The following is a 23,781-nucleotide window of genomic DNA, read 5'->3' as shown; positions in this document are numbered from 1 at the left end:
TGTTATCCTTGCTTGCTATGGGCTCAGGTGACTTGTGGTGAATAAAAGTTTCTTATTATACAGTCATATTCATTACAATTATAAAGTCTTTATTTTTTTAATTTTTATTGGAATACAATTGATTTACAAGGTTTGTGTTAGTTTCAGGTGTGCAGCAAGGTGAATCAGTCATACATATACCTATATCCACTCTTTTTGAGATTCTTTTCCCACATAGGTCATTACAGAGTATGGAGCAGAGTTCCCTGTGCTGTACAGTAGGTCCTTATTAGTTATCCATTTTATACATAGTGGTGTGTATATGTCAATCCCAGTCTCCCAGTTTACCCCCTCCCCCTTCCCCCCCCGTAAACATAAGTTTATAAGTCTTTAATTTAGAGTTGGCTTTATAAATCCTTGAGTTTAGTTTTCTCATTTTACACAGAGAAAGACCTCAAAAGGTTAATTTTGTTCAATGCATTCTCTTTCTATTATGTCTATAAGCTAAACTTTTTTAGGTCTTAATGGCCCAATATAAATAATTCATTCTTACTTTTGAGGAGCTTAAAATACAGTCTTGGTTAAATGACTTTCCCAAGGTCAGGAGGCAAGTGAATTGCAGAAACAGGCTTACAATACAGGTTTCATAAATTGTATTTCACCACAGCAGTTAGTACAGTCTTTAGTCAATGCCAGGCTCCTGTTTTATCTCTGATCCAAGCAAGACACAGAATTGGATGCCTTAGCTTTTTGACAAGGGAAGATAAGTGACAGAATATCCCAGGATCAATTTGGACTATTTGCTAATGTATTTAAAGGAGTCATATCAATGTTGGGTTTATTTAATTTTTCAAAGAATTATTCAAATATAACTCTCTAGATATTAAGTTATTGTCTAATTAAAGTATTTTAAGGTGCAAGAATTAATTAAAAATATCACAGTGTAATTCTCTTTGAAATGTTTCCTTGAATCCACACTAATGTATCAAGGATAAGTTTCTCGAGCACATTTTCTCAACACACTGATTTTTGCGTTGCTTTAAAAAATATGTCACCAGTAATATGAGAAGCAAAATAATGGCCGCCAAAGAGGGTCGTGTCCTAATCCCTGGAACCTGTCAATATATTACCTTACACGGAAAAGGGGGCTTTTCAGAAGTAATTTTGGTAGAGAATATTGCGACGGAGACGTTGTCCCGTATCGTCTTGGTTTATCCAATGAAATCACACGAGTCCTTAAAAGCAGAGAACCTTTCCAGGCTCGGGTGAGTGAATGAGAGAGAAAGAAATTATAGGGACTGTGTGACCATGGAAGCAGGGCAGAGATGCCTAGGTGCTGGCTTTGAGGATGGAGGAGGGGGTCATGAGATAAGGAATGCGAGCGGCCTCTGTAAGCTGGAAAAGGTGAAGAAATGGGAATGCAGCCTGCTGACATCTTGATTTCAGCTCCGTGAGAACGGTTGTAGACTCCTGACCAATAGAACCGTAATATAACAAATTTGTGCCGTGTAAAGCCACCAAGTTTGCAGTAATTTTTACCTTTTCCTGCAGCAGGAAACGAATGCAGGTGTTGGTATCTGAAGATGAAGCGCCAGTGTAAAGTACCAAATATGTAATTATTTATAAATAAATGTAGATCCAAAGGCATCATGTAACAACGTGGGTTTTTCCCATCTGCCTCTGCTATGAGTTTTGAGTGAAAAAGCAAGGAGTGAAGTTCCAAAATCTTTTTATAAAACATTGGCTACCCCAGTGGAAGCAGGAGGAGGCAGAAAATGTCTCTCCTCCACTTAGTGGAGAACACCTTACACACATAGAGGATGGAGGAAAGCAGTTATTCCTCAGGTGCTGAGCTCTTCTTGAGGTTCTATGGACACCCCCTCCATTCCAGAAGAGGAAGTAACCGTAGTTCGTCTCAGCAGACATTCTTTGCAACAGAAGAAGCCTCCTTCAAGTTTTCCACTTTAGAGAGTTTTACATCACTGAGAATTTATTTGATAATTAGAATCAGAGTTTAGGATGGGGTTTGCTATAACAGCAGTTTTCCTGCCCCAGTGAAATAGTATCAGGTTTCTACAAAGTCATAAACGTTGACTCTATGTGTAGATTACCTCTGTCCAGATCTGTATTCATGATTGATTTGATTAACTGAAGTTAGAGAAAAAAGGTCATGATTTTGCTCAAAAAGCTGAAAAATGCTTGTTGCTCTTGTTTGGTTTTTATTTATTCAGTTATTGGAGTTTTTATAACATCATTTCAGTTGAGTAAGAACTTAACTACAGCCTGGTATTAAGGAGAATGTATTATTTATGCAAACGTAGAAACTAAAAATACACTAAATGGAAATACAAGTTGAAAGTCCTGTAGAAGGAGAAACTAATTGTTCTGTTATGAAATATCTGTTAGTGACAAAAACACTTTTCAGAAAAAACTATTTCTATATTTAATGGCTTATTTATTTTCGTGATGGTCCCGTAGTCACTGGCGTTTATCAGAATAGGAAATTAGGCCAAGCCTCACTATAAGCTCTCTAAATTTTTAGTAATTTGATTCCCTTCATAAACTTCTTGTATATGTGGAACTTATTGGGTTCTTTCCTCTGAAATTATGTAGTAGAAAAAAATTGTAATGTCAGTATAGCAATGAAATTAAAATGGATTGTAAGAAATGTGATTTGATTTTATTGCTTCCATATTAATTTCAAATACACGTTAGCTTAGTCTACTAAAACACGTTTCGTTGATCCCCACAGAATCCTCTACGATCCTACCTATGATGTCCTATTTGCATGCATATTTTTGACCTCAAAATTCCACTACATCTCTGCTACAGTAATACATATTTAAAGAAATACTTATATTGAAATAAAGTATCAATGAAACCCCCAGGCCTGAATATTTCTAACCTGTAACTATTAACAGATCTTTTAGGTTATAATGATGCCTTAAGACTTTTAACCTTTTCAACCAACCATTCTGATGAGAGTTTCCTTTCTCCATAGATACTTATTTATCAGCAAAGGTGTTTATTAAGTGACAGGCGGGATTTCACTTTTCATGACCAGTCCTCATGCCGTGTCCTGCTGTTTCCGTGGCTGCAATCATGACACGTCCTGGGTGCTGTCACTGTGGGTTTGGGCACATTTTAATCTCACCACCAAAATGAGATTTGGCAAATTGCTTGAGATGTTGATTCAGCAATACAAAAGCAAGTATTGAAATTTAATTTAAAAACATGGCTTAATTAATTTGTGGTGTGAAAACTTCAGCCGTAGGAGGACGGTATTTAGACTCAGGCAGGGAGACGTCCCCTGCGGAGACGTGTCTTGGTTTGTGCTGTTTGCACCCCGGCTTTTGCTCCCTCTGTCAGCCTCCCACTCTGAACATGGAGGGGTTCACAGAGACCAGTCAAGGTCACCTGCAAACCGCTTCTTCCTGCACCTTTGAATCTGCATTCTCCTCACCTCCTTTGCTCCCTGGGTCTCCTGTGCAGGATCGTTGGATCCTATAGTTCCTACAAGTGGTGCCTCATTCCTTCCCCGACTCTTCGTCTTACTAAAGGCGGAGACACAGGCACCGAGCTCGTTCCCGCTGAGTTGTCACTTAACGCTCCTGCGTCTCTGTCCACATGCGTGCGCGCACACACGCACACACACACGCACTTTCAGTTCAGCTCCACCGTCCAAAATATCTCCACAGTGAGTCCTTCAGTAAAGCCAGGGCCCCCCGGGGCCCGCGGGGGGCGCATCTGAGGTCATGGTCAATCTCATCTCATCGTCAGCTATCCTCTCCAGACCACCTTCTCCAGCTGCCTGGCCTCTCAGCCCCCAGGTGGTCCTGCAGGCGCCTGCATTCCCGCGGTGCCTTGCTGGTCCCCCTGCCTCCACGCTCTGCCCTGTGGCGGATTCTCTGCTCCTGCACACCTGTCCTCAAATGTCCCCTCTGGGAGACCCTGCGGTTGGTCACCTTGTGGGAAATGCCAGCCCCTTCGCAGCAGTTCCCGTCTTCCCTTCCCTGACGCATTTCCCTCATTTCCCTTGCAGTCCCTTGCTCTATAGCATAACAAATGTTTTACATTTTTCTGTTTTAGTTCTCAGTCCTCCAAAGCGCAGTCTAAGCTGTACTACTGCATTGTGTATTCAGTTCCCTGCTGTTTCGCAGATGTTTATGACAGAGGCTTGAACAAATTACTGCAGTTTTGGAGTGGGGAAAGGAAAAAGGCACAGGTTACAACCAGCTGAAAATGGTACCTTTCTACACAGAAGCTTTGCGTGCCTTTATGTCTGCTGTATCTCTTGGCAAATACGTATGTACATAATTCACAAGTACGTATGGAAACCAGTGCATATGCATTCATGTATGTATACATGTTGTTTTCCTCTTGAATTCTGAACTATACACATATATGTGTGTATGTATAGAGAGAGAGAGAGAGAGAGAGAGAGAGAGAGGGAGAGAGAGAGAGAGAGGGAGAGAGGGAGCTCTCCTCTTTAATTGTGAACCACGGTGGCCCAGATGTATTTTACAATTGTCAGAGAAAAGCCGGCCTAAGGAGAGCAAAGTGGTTCGGGTGACACCGACGGGTCTGCAGAAAGCAGGCCCCAGCCCTGTGCGCGCCCCCGGCCCCCTGCCGCTCCCCGCTCCCTCGCGCTGGCACTGGGGTCCCTTTCCGTTGCCTGATCGCTTCTCTCCAAAGCACCCTGGCAGAGCCCCAAGCTGCTAATCTCCATGTCTTGCAAGAAGCCCCTATAGCCAGCGCTTCGCGGTGACAAACCCGAGCGCCGGCCGTGGTCCCCGTGCGAGGGGCCCGGCGCTGCCCCAGAATCGCTGGCTCAGCAGAGGTTTTCAGGGAAGCGGCTGCAGGCAGGAGAGGAGCCGGGTTTTTGCAGCTGATGTAAACGTGACCAAAGTTCACCTGTAAACTCGCGATCAAGCCGGTTCCCTTCCCCATGGTGAGCAGTATTTCTTGTCGCTTCTGCCTGACCACTCAGGGGACATTTAGCTCATTTTGCAACTTTATTTCTTTTCCATTTAAAGCTCTCCTTGAAATTCATTTTTGTAAATTTCTCCTAAAGGAACATTAACACAGCAAACGTTTTGTAAGAGCCTCCACAAACATAAGATCACCTGCTGGGACGTTCCTCAGACGGCAGGCGCCTGACGTAGCAGCGCGGCCGGGGAGAGCGGTCTTCCCGGGGAGAAGTGTCCGAGGACCTGGCTGTTGCCCTGCGGGAGGGCGGGCCGGCCTGGCTCCCAGGGCGATGGTGGCCTTGAGGCCACATAACGTCAAGGCTGTGACGGGACATAGTCTGGCCCGTTTCTTAAGCAAAATGGCCTCAGGTGCTGGGAGGGTGTCGCTGACCAGGTGAACAAGGGGCGGAGGAGACAGGAGGCACCCGTAGTAGAAGGCAGGGGGCCCAGTCCAGGCTCCACCTCAGAAGATGCGGAGGGAAAACTCCAGTGAGGTGCGCCGTGGTTGCCATGGCCACATAGCATCATCAGTGCAGACTCGCTTGTGTCACAGCCTCTTGGAAAGAAGATCAGAAGCAGACGTGGTTCTTAGGAGCCCTGGATGCTGCAGTCTGAGATAAAGGCCTGTGGATCGTAGAGGTGGTTGTGATTTGGGGGACACGCATCTCTGCTCCTTTGATTCAGGGATTTTTTTAAAAATAAATTTATCTATTTTATTTATATTTGGCTGCATTGGGTCTTCGTTGCTGCCCGCCGGCTTTCTCTAGTTGCGGCGAGCGCGGGCTGCTCTTCATTGCGGTGCGCGGGCTTCTCACTGCGGTGGCTTCTCTTGTTGCGGAGCATGGGCTCTAGGAGCACGGGCTTCAGTAGTTGCAGCACGCGGGCTCAGTAGTTGTGGCTCACGAGCTCAGTTGCTCCGTGGCATGTGGGGTCTTCCCGGACCGGGGCTCCAACCCGTGTCCCCTGCATTGGCAGGCGGATTCTTAACCGCTGCGCCACCAGGGAAGCCCTGATTCAGGGATTTGAGATGAATTCTGAAGGTCTGCAGGGGGAGGAGTACCGCAAGGATTCTTATTCTCTGGCCTCTGTATCCATCTTTGATCACTGTGACCTCGGGAAACATCTGTTACTCCACCTGCTCTTAGTTGTAACATTTAAACTTCTGCTAATCAGCTGTGTACACCCACGTACACACACTCAAGGGGTCGAAAAATGGTCTACCCCTTAAGCATAGAAATACAACTGATTGTCATGCTGATTCGTATGCAGTGTTAAATTCACTTAATTCTGTGTTCCTCTCTTCAGCTCTATGTAAACTTCTACACGTCTTGATACTGAGCTGAAGTGTCAGCTCTTCTAATTTTATCTCTAGGTACGTGTCTTATTATTTTGTAATTTCCAGTTATCTGATACAAGTTTTGAACTAGTCATCTAAATTTTGAGGGTACTGAGTATAGATGTTTTTAACTCTGAACCTGGTACACCCAGAATCTGAACCTTCTATGCCTGTGTGCTTCCCCTATCGTCTTTTCTCTCCTGATTTTCTGAGTTCTGTTTAATTTTGCCTACTTGTATGGTTTCTCAGTATTGCATAGAGTAGACGTTGCATGCAAAAGTCATGTATGTGACTTGAGGCTCCAGAGGACATCTTCCTTCAGAGAGTGTTACTTTTATTTCTGGCAAAATAAAATCAGAAGTACGATTTAACCCCAGTCAGGATTGAGTGCTTGTGAACTAGGCTCCCGTCCTTATGAGGCCTGGCCTGTTCTCATTTATGTTTACTCTTACGTTGTATCCTGCTGAGTTTTTTCTTGGAAGGAACTGAAATCCAACATGTGTGACTTGAACCTTGAATCTACTGAGACCCCCCATTTCAGCCCCCAGGAGCCAGCTCACAAGGGACAGACCCTGAAGCTGGGAAGTGACCCCAAAAGGGTCCTCGCCCATCTGAGCTTTCCTTCCACTAGGAGCTGGGCTGCTTACGTCTTTGTGCCTTGATAACACTGAAATATCTTCTAAAATGGTTTTATCCTCATTTTAGGTTTTTTGCATCTTTTATTCCAGCTGTTCCTGGGAGTGGGATGGGTCTTCAACAAGCTTGTCCACCACTGTTGTGTTTGGAAATACCCTGTTCACCAAGAACCCTGCATTTCTTTTTCTCTTTCAAGTACAGTTGACCTTGAACAACATGGGATTAGGGGTGCCAACCCCCTCTCCGTGGAAAATCTGCATATAGCTTTACAGTCGGCCCTCTGTAGCCAAGTTGCCTCCATATACACGGATCCACAAGTGCGGATTCAAGCAACCAGAATCATGTAGTCATGTAATATTTACCATTGAAAAAAATCCACATGTAAGTGGACCTTCACAGTTCAATGCATGTTGCTCAAGGGTCAGCAGTACTAGAAGTCTTTTCAACAAATGGTGCTGGAACAACTGGACATCCACGTGCAAAAAAAAGTGGACCTAGACACAGACCTTACATCCTTCACAAAAATTAACTCAAAATGGATCACAGACCCAAATGTAAAATGCAAAACCATAAAACCTCTAGAAGACAACATAGGAGAAAATCAAGATGACCTTGGGTATGGTGATGACATTTTAGAGGCAGCACCAAAGGCAGGATCTGTGAGATAAATCATTGCTAAACTGAACTTCATTAAAAGAAAAACCTTTGCTCTGCAACAGACACTATCAATAGGATGAGAAGACATGCCACAGTTTGGGAGAAAATATTTGCAGAACATGTATCTGATATAGGACTGCTATCCAAAATATACAAAGAACTTTTGAAATTCAACAATAAGAAAACAAACAATTTAACTTAAAAGTGGGCCAAAGACATTAATAGATACCTTACCAAAGAAGATGTACAGATGGCAAGTAAACATGAAAATATGGCCCCCATCAGATGTCATCAGGAAAATGCAAACTAAAACAACGAGATACCACTACACACCCATTACAATGGCCAGATCCAGAGCACCGACAGCACCGAATGCTGGTGAGGATGTGAAGCCACAGGAACTCTAATCCGCTGCTGGTGGGGAGGCAGATGGCGCGGCCACTTTGGAAGACAGTCTGGTTGTGTCTTACAAAACTAAGTATACTTTTACCGTACATTTCAGCAATCACACTTCATGGTATTTACCTAAATTAGTTGAAAACCTGTGTCCACACAAAAAGCTGTGCATTGCTGTGTACAGCACTTTTATCATGATGGCCCAAACTTGAAAGCAACCAAGTTGGTCTTCTGTGGGTGAAAGGATAAATAACCTGTGCTCCATCCAGACAGTGGGTTGCTACTCAGTGATAAAATGAAATTAGCCATCCAGCCATGAAAGACATGGATGAAACTCAGATGTGTATCACTAAGTGAAGGAAGTCAATCTGAAAAAGCTACATACTGTTTGCTTCTAACTATACGCCATTCTGGAAAAAGCAAAATTATGGAGAGAGTAAAAAGATCATCGGTTTCTAGGGGTTGAGTAGGGAGGGATGAAAAGGCTGAGCACAAGAGGTTTAGGGCAGTGAAATTATTCTGTACGACACCATAGTGGTAGATACATGTCCCTACACGTTGTTAAAACCTACAGAATGTACAACACCAAGAGCAAACCTTAATGTAAACCATGGACTTCAGACGATAATGTGTGTCTACGTAGGATCAGCAGTTGTAACAAATGTGCCGTCCGGTGCAGGGATGCTAATAGTGGGCGGAGGCACAGAGGCTGTAGGTATCAGGGCAGGAGGTCTGCAGGAAGTCTCTGTCCCGTCCACTCAATAATGCTGTGAACCTAAAACTGCTCTAAAAATTAAAGTCTATTTCAAACAAGAAAAAATAATGTACAATAAAATGATCAAAATTTAAAGAATAAAATGTTGCTGTGCAGCACAGGCTTCATGTATTGGGTGTGTTTTCACAAGTAGCTTAAAAAAGTTCATGCAAATCAAAACGTGCAGTGAGATATCACCTCACACTTGTTATAATGGCTAAAATCAAAAGATAAGAGGTAAGTATTGATGAGGGTGTGGAGAAGAGGGAACCCTCCTACACTGTTGGTGGGAATGTAAACGGGTGCAGCCACTCTGGTAGACAGTATGGGGGTTCCTCAAAAAAACTAAAAATAGAGCTACCATGTGATCCAGCAATGCCACACCTGGGTATATTTTCAAAGGAAATGAAAACAGGATCTTGAAGAGATATCTTCCCGCCCATATCATTGTGGTGTTATTTACAATAGCCAAGATATTGAAACAAACTGTTAATAGATGAATGGATAAAGGAGATGTGAGTTTATATATATATATATATATATATATATACACACACACACACATATACATATGTACACACATATATATGGAATATTATTTAGCCATGAAAATGAAGGGAATCCTGCCATGGATGAAGCTTGAGGGCATTATGCTAAAAGAGAAAGGTAAATAATGCACCGTATCACTTATATGTGGAATAAAAAAAATAAAGTCAAGCTCCTAGAAATATAGGGTAGAAAATGATTTCCAGCAGCTGGGGGGTGAAGGAAACGGGGAGAGACTGGTGTAAGGGTGCAAACTTTCATGTTTAAGATAAACAAGATCTGAGGACCTAATGTATACATGGTGACTATGGTTGATAACACAGTATTGTACATCTAAAATTTGCTGAGAGATTAGAATTTAAATGTCCTCACCAAACATATATATGTGTGTGTGTGTGTGTGTGTGTGTGTGTGTATATACACATATATGTATAAGTAAATATGGGGGTTGATGGATATGTTGATTAACTAGATGGGAAGCATTCTTTGACAATATATGTGTATATTAAATCACTTTACTAGTTTACATCTTTTTTATATCCCTTCCTAGCAGGGGTATAGGGCTTTGGGGAACATACAGGAAGGAATGGGTAAGGGTATGTTTGTTCAGTTTGTATCTAATGACTCTGTGAATGCTCATCTTAGGCCTTCCCTGATACCCCCATTACTTTACAGCTCTTGTGACTGGGCGTGCCTGATCTCGTGTTCATTACTGAGTAAGTGGCATCAGTGTTGACTAAGAACTCTACAGGCTTTCCCCCTATGTCCAGTGTCAGCCAGGGCTCCTTGAGGTCAGTCAGAGCGCCCGCTTAGGAGCCTCTGGGCTCCATAATTCACCACCTGTTCAAACCATGTGCCTTGGAGGGTAGTGGCCGGGATCTGCCGTTTCCATCCCCCTGCGGGGTCTGTGAGGGATTCTCCCTTCCAGTGCCCCTCTTGTTTGGGGGTAGGCCGTTAGGGTGCATTCTGCAGAACTGGAAGTTTTCTGGGTATCATCCGCAACCCGAACACATTTAACCTTCCTGTGTAGTACACCCTGGCCCCAACACCGGCTGCGAGATGGAGGAAGTTGGCCCGTCAATGGGTCTCTAAATTATAACACCATTATTTTATTACCCAGATTTTATTTTTATTTCCTGGGAATTGTTAGTGGGCTTTGCTGGTGACACTTTGCAGTTTGAATTTTTTAAATATTACTTGTCTTGGTTACGGAGTGTTTTTGGTGCATTCAAGTAGAATGTCTCCTTTGCCTTGCCCTGGTTCTTATTTTACATTTTTATTTGTCAATTTATACCTCAATAAAGCTGAAAAAATAGGCAAGTCTTCGAAATATTTATCTGAAAAGTGTGTGATACATGGTTGGCAGTTCGCTTGTCATTTCATAGGTATAGGAAGCTATTTTCTTTTAATTCTACTTGTTTCTAAAATATTCTGTTTGAAATATCCTTATGCCTATATTGCTCATTTGTTTCTTCTTTTAAAATAAGATTAAGTGACAGTTTTTCTTTAGAGTTATCATTTGCTGTGACAAGTGTAGGATGAACTTTCTGAAAATGCGTTATGTCTCCTCAACAATATGATCATTTCGCAGGAGTCAAGGTAATGATGAGGAACAGCAGGTGCCTTTTGGTCTTTCTGTAGAACTGAGAACAACCCTTTTCCTTGGCATAGAAAGTGATCAGGTCGATCTTTGGCCTGGAGAACAAGCATGAAGAAATATCCCTTGCAGATCCGATAATCCCATTTTTATTAGTTACATCCTGAGCTCATTCCTCCAAGCTACACTCAGTTCAAACTAATAAAATTGTATTTAATGATAATTCTTGAAAAATATCAATATATCATCCTTAATATTTCAGCTTCCAGCAAATTATAGATGTGGGAAGAGACAGCAAACTCAAAGTTCAGTCTTAGGAAGCTCAAATGTTTCCTTCTCATGACTATGTAGACCACTTTAATCTCTTTTTTCCTCTTGCCAATGCAGAGAAGTCATAAACACAGAGAAACTGTAAGTTTTATCAAATTGAATTAAAATGAAAGACTGACTTAATTGAGAAATAATATAATGATTAAGTTGATATAATTCATAACTAAAATTTTATATCATTGCAATGGCCCCAGAATGACAGGGCGATTTAACCCTGTCATTCGTTGGAACACTTTCTTCCTATAAAACTCACAAAACTCTATAATTTTTAATATGAGTTTGTTATAAAACCATTATTAATAATACACAGTGTGTGCTATTTTAAAAATGGGATTTTATAAACTATAATACATGTATAGAAAGTTCATAAAACATAGATGTACCGCTTGATTATCCAAAAGCCAAACCCCTGTGTAACCACAGTCTGGGTCAAGAAAAGTGGCTTGTTCCAGCTTAGATTCTGTCTCGCCCTCTGTATTCTTCCCCATGCACAGCTGGCTTGCAGGCTTCTAGAGTAACTACTGTTCTGACCGTTTGTCATCTTTACTGAAGTACTTTTTATTCCAACCAAGAATGCATTCCAAAACACGACTATAGTTTGTCTTAATCAAATCATATATATATATATATATTTGATATAGGTTTTATATATATGTGTGTGTGTGTGTATATATATATATATATGATTATATATGATTATATATCTCCTTCTTTTATTCAACACTGTGTTCTGTGAGGTTCACTTCCGTTGTTCCGTGTAACTATAACGTACTCATTTTCCTTGCTGTATACTGTTCCTTTATGATATCACAATTTGTTACTATATTCATCTACAGAATGTATCGTAGGGTACATGGTTTATTTTAAGCCATTTGTACATGGCTGGGACTAAGAATAATGTTACAAGGAACATCCTTGCCATGTGCCTCGGGGCACAGGTATACACACTGGGTTGAGTTTATATTAGAAGTGAAGGATCAAAGCCTCACCAGCTGTCAGAAATGCATAATGGTTTAAAACTGTGATGGTTTCAGGTCTTCCATTTAAGCATCCAATTTATTTTGAACTGATTTTTTATACTGTGTAAGATAAAAGTCCAATTTCATTCTTCTGCAGGTGGATATTAAGTTTTCCCAACACCATTTACTGAAGAGACTATCCATCCCCCATTGTGTGTTCTTGGCACCTTTGTCAAAGATTTGTGGACCATATATGTATGCACGGGTTTATTTCTGCATTTTCTACTCTGTTCCATTGGTCTACATCTGCTTTTAGGCCAGTATCTTACTCCTTTGATGATTGCTATTTTGTAATACATTTTAAAATCAGCACATGAAATACCTCCAGGTTGTTCTTACTCAGCATTGATGTGGCTGTTCAGGGTCTTTTGTGGTACCCTGTGAATTTTAGGATGGCCTTCCTACGTCTGTAAAGAAAGCCGTATGGATTTTGGTAGGGATTGCATTGCATTGGTAGGTCACTTTGGATATTATGGATATCGTAAAATACGAATTCTTCCAGTTCATGAACACAGATGTCTTTTTATTTACCTGTATCTTTAATTCCCTTCGTTAATGCTTTATAATTTTCAGTGTACAAGTCTTTCACCTCTTTGGTTAAGTTTATTCCTAAGTGTTTTATCCCCTTGTTGTTATTGTGAATGAGATTGTTTTCTTAATTTCCTTCAAAGACTTGTGAATGAACTCCTTCAAATAAAGTTAAAAATAGCTAAAGGGAACAAAATTAAGGACCAACGTGCAAACCTAGATAGTAATGGAATAACTAAATTTAAAAAGAAATGAGGGCTTCCCTGGTGGCGCAGTGGTTGGGAGTCCACCTGCCGAGGCAGGGGACACGGGTTCGTGCCCCGGTCCGGGAGGATCCCTCGTGCCACAGAGCGGCTGGGCCCGTGAGCCATGGCCGCTGAGCCTGCGCATCCGGAGCCTGTGCTCTGCAACGGGAGAGGCCACAACAGTGAGAGGCCCACGTGCCGCAAAAAAATAAAAAAACAAAAAAAACAAGGGGTTAATAACCTCACCCATTTAGAAAAAAGAAAAAAATAAAAAGAAATGAAAGCAAGGAAAAACTTTGAATCACATTTTAAAGCAGGTAAAATGTTTCCAAAGTTTAAAAATAGCATTTCTATGTTTTTTTCCATTTCATTACCTAGTGTGTTCCATATATTTGTCATAAAAGATCTTAGCAAATGTTTTGAATAATCTGCTCAGTATGTGTTTCTTTGAGGATTAAATCTGCTTTTGAAGGAAAAAGAAAAAAAGCAACTGTTTCTCTACAGTATGATAGCAAGATAGACCATGTCTACTGGGTCTAGTGTTAATAGTCATTAATACCCACAAAGTTGTCTTTATGTTGCAAACAGGGACCAGTACAACATGCTTATTTAACGTTTTTGCTTCTTGCTGTCTAACTGCTGTTTATTATCCAGATTATACAGCTGTCCCTTGGTACCTGCAGAGGACTGTTTCCAAAACCAAACCCTGCAGATGCTCAAGCGCCACAAACCCCTCCCACATCCGCGGGTTCCAATTTGCAAATTCAGACGACCGCGGATTGTGTGCTGTGTTTCCAGTCCGCAGCTGGTTGAATCTGTCAGTGCGGAACGCTTGAATACTCAGGGCCGAATGTAATATGTTAATTGTCACCATAAAATAAGACATTCACACTTTCTAAAGCAAAAGAACCTCAACCTAATTGTTGCTGAGGCAACAAACAGCACAATAGATATGTACAGTCTGCTTCCGAATAATTTTATATGTGATTCTGAGCTAATGGTAACACAACATTGAACTGCATTAACCTCCCTGTAATATTTCTCAGGTTGAGGACGACTTACGTGTAAATAGGAAGGTGTTTTGTTGGAGGGTTTTTCCCCCATGGAAAGCAAACACAAAGTTAGACTAGTGGTATACTGTAAGTCAAAATATTTCTCTTCTCTGAATATATTTGTCAGTTGAAAGAAAGCAGTGCCCAGTTGCTATGACTTTCAGACTTCATCCATCAGTATAAATATAGATACATAACATTATCCGAAATGTGGGTTAGCCCTGTTAATTCATGAAAAAAATAATAATTCTGCTGCATATGAAATTCTAGGCTGGTGGTGGTTCTCATTTTATACATTGAAGTTTATGTTCCATGATATTCTGGCTTTCATTCTTTCTCTTGAGAAATCAGTTATCAACGTAATTGTCGGTTCCGTGAAGGTAACGTTTGTTTCTTGATAAACATTGATGGAAACATAAAATCTTACGAGTGGTTCACACTCGTTTATTGAAGGTAAATCTGGTTAATATACTTTTTGCATCAATTAAACTGATAATTTTATGAGAAAATTAAAATACCACAAAAGATACAAAAGAACCACACAAGCCACCTGCAATGCGGCTTTTTTGACCCGTGGTCGTGTTCCGCTTCCTTGCAGATTGTCTACATGGGCTGGTGTGAAACACGGGAACAAGGTCCCCTGCAGGACAGCGCGTACTCGCCGGCGTTCCTAGCCCTGAGGGGCTCGTGTCTTTACAAGTTTCTGGCACCTCCAGTAAGTGTTTCTGTTCAACATTCCTTATTTTTCCCATATTATCACAACAGAGTGACATCAGCTTAACAATAACAAATGATATGTTACCAATATATTTCGAAAATAAGATACAGAAAAAAATAGAAAACAGTCCAAATGCTTCTGAGAATTTCTTGCTAAAGATATAAGTTCTGGCATGAAACATTGGCTTTATAATCCTTGAAAAACCTAGAAGGCATTTCTGTGTCGACATTTATGACAGGCTGAATACGTTTATCTATATGGCACAGGTCTGTCTAAGTCAAATCAATGGTGTTTGTGATAATCTGTTACACCCCATATCTCGTCATCAGGCTTCGTGTTAAATATGTATGGCGATCTGCTGCACCTGAGGCCTTGCTTTTGGAAACATGTACTTTACACAACAGTAGATCCTCAATGAATATTTATTGACTATAAATATTAAAGCCAGACCACTCACTTACAGGTCTAATACCACAGAGGGTCCTGGCGGGATCAGGTTAGACTTGCTGTAATTTCGAATATCTATGTCTACACAAAGTTCAAATCACCCGGAAGACAGGGGAAAAAAACATAAATATTTATACCTTTTACATTGTTCCTACTCTGAATAATTTCTTATGACTGGACAGACTAATACGTGTTTCAGACACAAACAAGTGAAACAGCTTCACTGTGGTGTTTGGTGTTTCACGATGTTCAGAACATGGTGTGACTTCCTGACGTAAACTGTATCTTTCTTAAAGATCAAAGCCAGCGTGGATATGGTATCTAGTATTCTTTGCATGTAACAGGTGGTAAATGGAGAAAAAACTATGACATGTGTGAAATAGAACACTTAGTATTTTCCATTTACAGTTACCCAAAATATTGGCTATATTCCCCATATAAAAAAATGAATCCCACCCCCAAAAAACAACACTTAGTGTTTATGTAGAGAGAATGCACACACTACTTAAAACACATCAAGACACTGAGCAAAGGTAAATTGTTGCTTATAATATAAAACGTCTGCTGAAAGAGGGAGAGAAATGGTGTGCAACTTAGGAGAAAGGAAACAGAAACATTGTTGAAGGTCAAGGACGTCTAGGAGGAGAACCTCACAACTTAGAGATGGCCTAGAGCACGTGTGAAGCTCCAGGTGTCCACCATAGTGTATAATAAAGAGAAAAGCAGGGGCCATCTTTCTAAAACAAATGATGTATTAGTTTCTCATTTTTTCAAGGTGACCACGTGGGACTGGACCCGAGCAGAGAAAACGTTTTCAGTTTATGAGATTATGTGCAAGGTTCTCAAGGTAGGACCAGCAAGCACTGATGATCCTAATGGCTTTTCCTCGGCCAGGAGGGGTTCTGGGCTAATAGGTAGTTCATGAAAACAAGTGATGCATGGATATGAAGGAAAATACAAGGTAAAGACAAAGAAAAGAAAAACACGTGTGAGAAAAGGTAGAGTGAAGAGAAATGCTCGGCTTCGATAATTCTGAAGCAGATTCCGAGGTTCCTCCATGTGGGGGGGCAGTGGAAACAGGAGGAAGCTTGTCAGGGGTCCTTTGAGGATGAAGTAGAAAGTCAACTGGAAATAGTCTGAGTTTAAACCACAATTATTACCGTAGTCCTATTTGCTGTGTAAAGTACAGGAGAGAAAGATTTGGATAAGACTTGGAATTAGAAAATACAGAAAATATAAAGGTATATGCAAAGAAAGGTATGTTTAAAATATGTTTAAATCCCATGGTTAGGTTGTCTCTCTGGGTGTGGAAACGAATATATAATTGTCGTAAATCCGTTAAATTTCTGTGCTGTACACAGGATTGTTGCAATGGAAAGTCATTGAGAATTCTGTAAAATTCCAAACAGTTTTTGTGGCCATTTTTAAGAATCAGAATGGGAATGATTTATAAAACCTAAATAATAATCTCGTCCCTTTCCAATCTGGGGTCTGTAGGGGTGGAAGTACTGCAGATTGATATTAAATCCGAGTTAAGGTTGACCTTGTTTGTGTAACCAAGGAGAACCAAGTTCCTTGTGTTTTACATCAGTTACTTCTCTTCCAGTTAAAGAATCAGCGGAGTAGAAAATGCTGGAACATTTACAACATAATGAATAGAATCAAAAGTGTCTGAAGGCAGGGAGACAAAGAAAATATGATTACCTCCAAAGTGTTCATAATTTTTTCTTCCGTCCAGAAGAATCCTAGATTAAAGCTGACATTCACAAGAGCACAAGAGCTAAATAAAAACAGGTCATTGCTTGCACCTCGCTGTGGATGGTTTTGGTTCTATTGTGGGACTATCGGTGGTGGAAAAACTCTAATACCCTTGAGTTTACTGTCAGCAAAGCAGTTCTGGCAACTCCTAAAAGATGAGGCAGCATCTGAAGGAAAGGAGGTCGCACCCAGCTCCCAAGTAACTACCAAAGTAGCTAATGACATAGCTTTCTAATGGGATTTTATTTTTTTACCAAAAAAAGAACTAGTGAAATTAAAAAGAAAGAATGAAAGAGATAAAGGAAGGAAGGAAGGAAGGAGGGAAGGAAGGAAGGAAAGAAGGGAGGGAGAGAAAGAAAAGATAAAGAAACCCAGAAATTAACTACCCTAACGGTTTATTTGTCCACACCCTATCCATACATTAATATAACTTTTTCATAATAGTAATCCAGCCTGCATTTCTATACTGTTGTTTAGTCTTAAATTATTTCCAAGTAGCTACCTGGTCTTTATTTTGAACTTTCAAAAATAATGCAGTCTCTAAGGACACGTTTAAAGGAGGGACTAAGAATTAGGCCCGGCTCCACATAAACACTCATTATTTTATTTCTTTTTAAAAATTATTTGTGCAAAGTTAGAATTTGGTTTGAATCTGCTTTTTCATATAATGTGACTTGAGATTTTTATGTCAGTTAATATTCTTCAAAAAATATGACTTATTGTTTTATTTTATCTGATCATGTGGCCGTACTTTCTGGCCAGTACCTGAGTTTTGCCATTTAGATACCTCCGCATTGTAGCTTTGGGTCAGAAGAGAGTGGGTTTTCCTGATTAGTGATTAGTGGTCCGAGGCCAGATGTTCCGTGGTCCAGATCAATGTGCCTTATGTGAGGGACCCCTTTCTGGAGAGAGAAGCCTGCCCCTCGCCGAGCTGCACAGGACTGTTACGTGGTGGGACGGGTGACTGAGTTACACAAGGGGCCCCTTCAACTCGCTCCCCAGACCCAGCCATCGGAGTCTGGGCTCCCTGGGAAGCCAGCCCTCCTCCAGCACTGATCTGCCTGCAGGAAAAGAACCCATTTCACACTGAGCCTTGCGTCCATGCCTCTGTTCTTGTGCTACGTGAAGTTTGTGCAGTGCCAGGTATTGTTCTAAGTGCTTATATAATAATATATTTAATCTTTACACCACTGTGAGGCAGTTCCTATTATTCCCATTTTACAGATATGGAAACAGAGGCAAAGAATGTTTAAATAAATAACTCAAGGTCACACAGCCGGTGAAGTTAAGACCTACAGATGTGAATCTGGCAGGCTGTCTAAATTCTGTGCCCATCAACTTGTACTCTGGCTTCTTTCTCTCTCGGTATAAGCGTTGATAAATAGGAAAGAAACGCCAATGAGAAAGCCAGCCCGGCAACAAGGGGGAGAGCAAGGGTTCAGAATAAGGCACGTGGCAGTAAGTGGCGACTCTCACTTCCATGTGTTGTTGCCCTTTGCCGATGTGTCGGGCTCTGTGGACTTGTCGACCTCTTCATCTGTTCAGTGGGACGAAGAAAGCACAGGTTGTTGTGAAGATTAGCAGTTCGTTCATTGGTTTGTGAATGCGTTTTTATTTATGAATTCATTTATCAAATATTCGTTGAGTATCATTCATGTGCCGATCGCCCCACTGGGTACCAGGGATTCAGCACAACTGCAGAGGGGCCGGAGCTCACAGAAAGCCCAGCTGATGCGGGGATTTAGGTCCTTTGGAGGGAGGCCTGAAACAGACTGAAATGTAGACGCTCATTAAAGGACTCGGCTGAGGAGGACGCGTTGCGGTTATAGGGTTAGGAGTCCGGTGATACGGCGGGGAGGGGGCATCCCGGGCTCAGGAGGGCACGTGTGAGCGCGCCCAGGTGTGCGAGGAGTGTGTCCTTCGCCACAGCTAAAAATGCTCAGCACCGCGGTGATGTGCTTGGGTCGGAGGTCTGCGCTGGTGTTCGGGTGCGAAGACGAGAATCAGGACTGTGAACCTTATCTGAAGGACGAAGGAGAGGCCCGGCAGGAGGGCGAGCGCGAGCCGCGGCAGAGCCGGCCGCCCGGCCTCCACCGTGAGATGGGCCGGGCTCCGCGGAGGAGGCGGTCCCAGGGCTACGGCGGAGATCCGGGCCGGAGAGGACCAGTGCCCGGAAGGGCGCGGGTGGGGCCGGGGGCGGGAGGGTCGGGCGGCGGAAGACGTCACAAAGGAGATGCTCTGGTCGCCGTCCCCCCCGGGTCAGCCACGTGCTGCGGAGGCCGTCTCCGCCCACTGCTCTTGCCCGTCTGACTTACTGCAGAGCGACTGCCCCAGCTCTGACCATTGCCGAGCAGTGCAGCCGGACGGAGCTGGAGGAAGACACCACGCCTTTAATTCTGCCTCACTCTCGCGCTGGAGTGTTTCCGTGGTCCGTCCTCTGGCCTAATCCAGCAGGACGGAGGTTAAAGCGCCTTCCTTTCTCGCAACGTCAGCACACACTTCGCGCTCCCCGGGGGTGACCCTACCGCCTCCTTACGAAGTCCTCAGCCGGCTGGGTTACTGCGGCCCCCGGCAGGCCTGTCCTGACGGCCAATCCCCGCTCTTACCTAAGGCAGACCGCTCCCCGGCAGTAGATCTCATCCCCTCTGCGCCCCGGGCACCCTGGCATTTCCACCCTGGCGCCCCCGATGCACACGTGCTCCCTGACCTCGGCCCTGAGCTCTGAGCGTTCAACAGTGTGCACATCTGACTACTGACGTGTCCAGATGCGACGTGTCTCAGACTTAGGACTGGACAATCGGAGGGGAACCCAAACAGTACGGAGATAAGAGAAAAATGGAAAAAACCAAAAACTAGAATTCTGTTGTTTTTTGCAGAACCAGGAAGAAGGAGGGCCGGTCAGCAGATATTTTCTAGAAAGTGGCAAAGCCAGTGGCCTAGACAATGAACGGAGGCCACACTCAGGCCACACTGGACACACTTCACCATAAAGGCCCTCGGGTATGGATGTCAATCCCCAGGGGTGTCCAGATGTCAGGGAACCTGTCACTTAGTCAATTTGGGGGCCTCACTAATAAAAAGATTGCAGAAGTAGGAATATAAAATTAGTCACAAAAATGAACATTTAAAATGAGGAGAAACCACGAGTCACTGGGCCAGTGTCACCTGCCCCCGGAGGACACCCCCGTGTCCCTGTGACCAGGATCTCATCCTACAGCTGGACTTAGGAGTTCAAGTCCAGTGGTCAGATTCTTCCTGGTGAGAGAAGGACAGGCCCTACCCGAATGATGTGGAAGCAATTACAATAGTAATTGTCCCGCCAACCATCACACGAGGAGACACACGGGGAGCAGGGAGTGGAGACCGACGTCATCCAAAGTGGTTGACTCGTGTGCTGATGTTTGCAGAAACACTTGTCTTTCAGGTTCTGCAAGGGAGACCATCTTAGTAAAAAAGACGTGTCTCTGCATTTTCCGAACATATTTGTAGCCCTTTTCTTTTTTTAAGTAACAGTTTTTCTTAGAAGGTTTATTGATTGTTTTACATTTTATACCTCATTTTAAAATGATTCCAGTTCTTGATTTTTTAATGTATTGCTTTAAAATGTGTAATCACTTCCTAAAATCCAAGCTTCTTAAAATATGTTTTAATTTTGTTTCCTCCAATAATAGAACTAAATGTCCCTGATTCTTTTAGTCTCTTCACCGACTGCAAACTCAAGGAGCCTTGCTGCTCTCGGTGAGGACCTAGGTTCCCCTGACTGAGCTCGGGCTGTTGGAGCCCCAGCGGCAGATCAAAGCAAGAGTGACTTTGTCCGGAACACCCAGCCCCCTGTTCACAGCCTGCTTCCTTTCTTAATGCAATACAGTGATCACCATTGATAAAAATGTGATTTTATCTTTTATTTTTGTTTTCTTAGTAACATGTTCTTGGATTTATTAATATGCTAGCACGTACCCACTCTTCTGTTAGGGCTCCATAAACGCACAACTGTTACATAAAGTACTTATTTCTGTTTTTCCGAAACATCTTTCAAGTCCCAGAGTGCTAATTACTTATATCTCATTTTTAAAGATTTGTTTTATTGACCTATTTACACTCTTGAAAGCTCAAAGGCATCATTTCTTTTCCTTCTGGAAGTTCTCACCATTTCCCTTTGTCCTTATATAGTGACACACACATCCATATCATTTTTACATTATTATTTTTTCCTTAAGTTACACCATTTGCATTACATTTTCTATGTCAGGTGTGAACGAAACACTGATGTGTCAGATGTTTTAAATAATTGTACATGATTTCTGTGACTGATCTGATGATTCCTCAAGTGTTTCTTTGTCCTTTTAGTTATAAAAAGTACAGCCTTACAGTGTTTTCATGAAGCTTCCAAAGCAATTCAAGGTCCTTTTTCAAACAAACAAATATCTCTTAGGAAAAGGACGTGTTAATAAAAGGATTCAGTTGCTTCTTCTCATGAAGGACTTAATGCACAAAAGATATTTAATCTTGCTTTCCAAATAAACCAAAATCCTCTCTCTTTCTCGATATCTAAGTGTCTAGGGGGCATTCCTTACCCATGTAAGTGGGTCTAAGAGCAAGATATTTATGAATCATTACAACTTCATGTTGCAGAATTCCCTTCCCCTTCATTCTGCGTTAGAAGCACAGCCTGACTATCATTCTGAAAATAAGCACTGGGGAGCAATGCTTTTTAAAATCTCAATATTTTAGGCTTCCCTGCTGGCACACTGGTTGAGAGTCCGCCTGCCGGTACAGGGGATGCGGGTTCATGCCCCGGTCCGAGAAGATCCCACATGCCGCGGAGTGGCTGGGCCCGTGAGCCGTGTCCACTGAGCCTGCGTGTCTGGAGCCTGTGCTCCACAACGGGAGAGGCCACAGCAGTGAGAGGCCCACTTACCGCAAAAAAAAAAAAAAAAAAAACTTAATATTTTAATGTACTCCACTAATTTTAATAAAATATGACAGTATAACTATGTTAGGAAAACCTTCCTAGAATATTCTAAATAAAAATTTATATAATATAAAATATGAATAAATTGAATATTTTTGAAGTATTTAAAATAAGTGACAACTTATCTCTATATGAATTGTCTGGTTAGTAAAATTTTGTGTGGGCAGTTAGTAGAACATAGACTTTGTGTAGGAGAAAGCTAGGAAATTAGTTTTGTTGCCCAAATCAATTTGGTGCCAATCTCAAGGATTCATCCCTTAAGAAGAGGATTACTTGTAATCCTCTACTCAGTTCAAACTCCTTCCTTCAGGTCTATTTTAAGTTTTTCCATAATCTTTTCAGACTTAAGACTTTTGGATTTCTGTTTACAGAAAGTTTCTGCCTTGCAAATTTCCAATTGTATGAAATGTTAAAACTGTTTGACCTTCCAAAAGCTTATATTACTGTTTTTAAAAGTGAAAATACAGTTTTAATACTGAAGATGTGGTACATGTATCAATGGAATATTACTCAGCCATAAAAAGGAACGAAACTGGGTCATTTGCAGAGATGTGGATGGACCTAGAGACTGTGATACAGAGTGAAGTAACTCAGAAAGAGAAAAAACAAATATCATATATTAATGCATATATGTGGAACCTAGAAAAATGGTACAGATGAACTGGTTTGCGGGGCAGAAATAGAGACGCAGATGTAGAGAACAAACGTATGGACACCAAGGGGGGAAAGTGGTTGGGGGGTGGTGGTGGGATGAACTGGGAGACTGGGATTGACATGTGTACCCTGATGTGTATAAGGTGGATGACTAATAAGAGCCTGCTGTATAAAAAAATAAATAAAATTTTTAAAAAACTGAAGGAAACCAGATGTCAGACCCTTGAAGAAAAGTGTTGAAATCTCCTTCAAACTGGTCTAGAATACCTTATTTATTTATTTATTTATTTTATTTTACTTTTTGGCTGCATTGGGTCTTTGTCGCGGTGTGCCGGCTTCTCACTGCGGTGGCCTCTCTTGTTGCAGAGCATGGGCTCTAGGCTCACAGGCTTCAGTAGTTGTGGCGCGCAGGCTCAGTAATCGTGGCTCGCGGGCTCTAGAGTGCAGGCTCGGTAGTTGTGGCACACGGGCTTAGTTGCTCCGCGGCATGTGGAATCTTCCCGGACCAGGGCTCGAACCCGTGTCCCCGGCGTTGGCAGGCGGATTCTTAACGACCATGGCACCAGCGAAGTCCCTTTTGTTTTTTAATGATGCAGTGGCATAGGGAGTTTGCAGTACCAGTTTTCAATCACATCACTTCGTTTTTATTAATAATAACTATACTTTTACTGTTACACATTACTTTATCAAGAAAAGTATTGTTCTTGTTATTTTGCTAGTTGTTTCTTTAGAATGCCATCAACTTCTGTGGTTGACGGTGTTTCTTACAGAAGCTCGGCAGCACACACTGTGCACTGCCCACCTCGTCTTACTCATCCTTTGCATATTTTAAAGAGTTGGATAGATCAGGCCCATTGCTCACCATCCCAAAAAGTGAAGATTAGAGGAACCCTAGGTGACAACTACTCGAGTGCTGTGTAGAAGTTGCACATGAGGATCCCACTTTCTGGAACCTTGCTGCTCCGTCCTGCCAGCCTGTCATGGTTACCCTGAGTGTGTCGAGACACACTGTTAGAGATGGACTTTGGAGCGGGTTAGGTTTTCTCGTTGTTTAATACATGCACGAACCTCATTGATTAAATTTAACTTATGTGATTAGATTTCATTACTTGTTTCTTCCGCTTTCAGTTTGGCAGCTTTAAAATTGTTCTATTTCATCTGTAAGGAAAAGAGTCTCTCTGGCTCTG

General features: G+C 42.1%; 1 protein-coding gene across 8 annotated transcripts in view; it reads left to right on the top strand.

Moving 5' to 3' along the window:
* Nucleotides 1-23,781, top strand: part of SNTG1 (syntrophin gamma 1) — a 462,794-nt gene that overhangs the window by 391,851 nt on the left and 47,162 nt on the right. For all 8 annotated transcript variants that reach the window (XM_079902226.1, XM_079902222.1, XM_079902224.1 and 5 more), the window contains 2 exons: nucleotides 14,644-14,760; nucleotides 15,986-16,057. In XM_079902226.1, the coding sequence (XP_079758352.1) occupies nucleotides 14,644-14,760; nucleotides 15,986-16,057 (189 nt within the window). The remainder of the gene's footprint in view (nucleotides 1-14,643; nucleotides 14,761-15,985; nucleotides 16,058-23,781) is intronic.

The sequence above is a fragment of the Stenella coeruleoalba genome (genome assembly GCF_951394435.1).
Source record: "Stenella coeruleoalba genome assembly, chromosome: 17".
Taxonomy (NCBI): domain Eukaryota; kingdom Metazoa; phylum Chordata; class Mammalia; order Artiodactyla; family Delphinidae; genus Stenella; species Stenella coeruleoalba.
The sequence above is the reverse complement of the archived record's forward strand: the minus strand, read 5'-3'. Positions and strand labels throughout refer to the sequence as shown.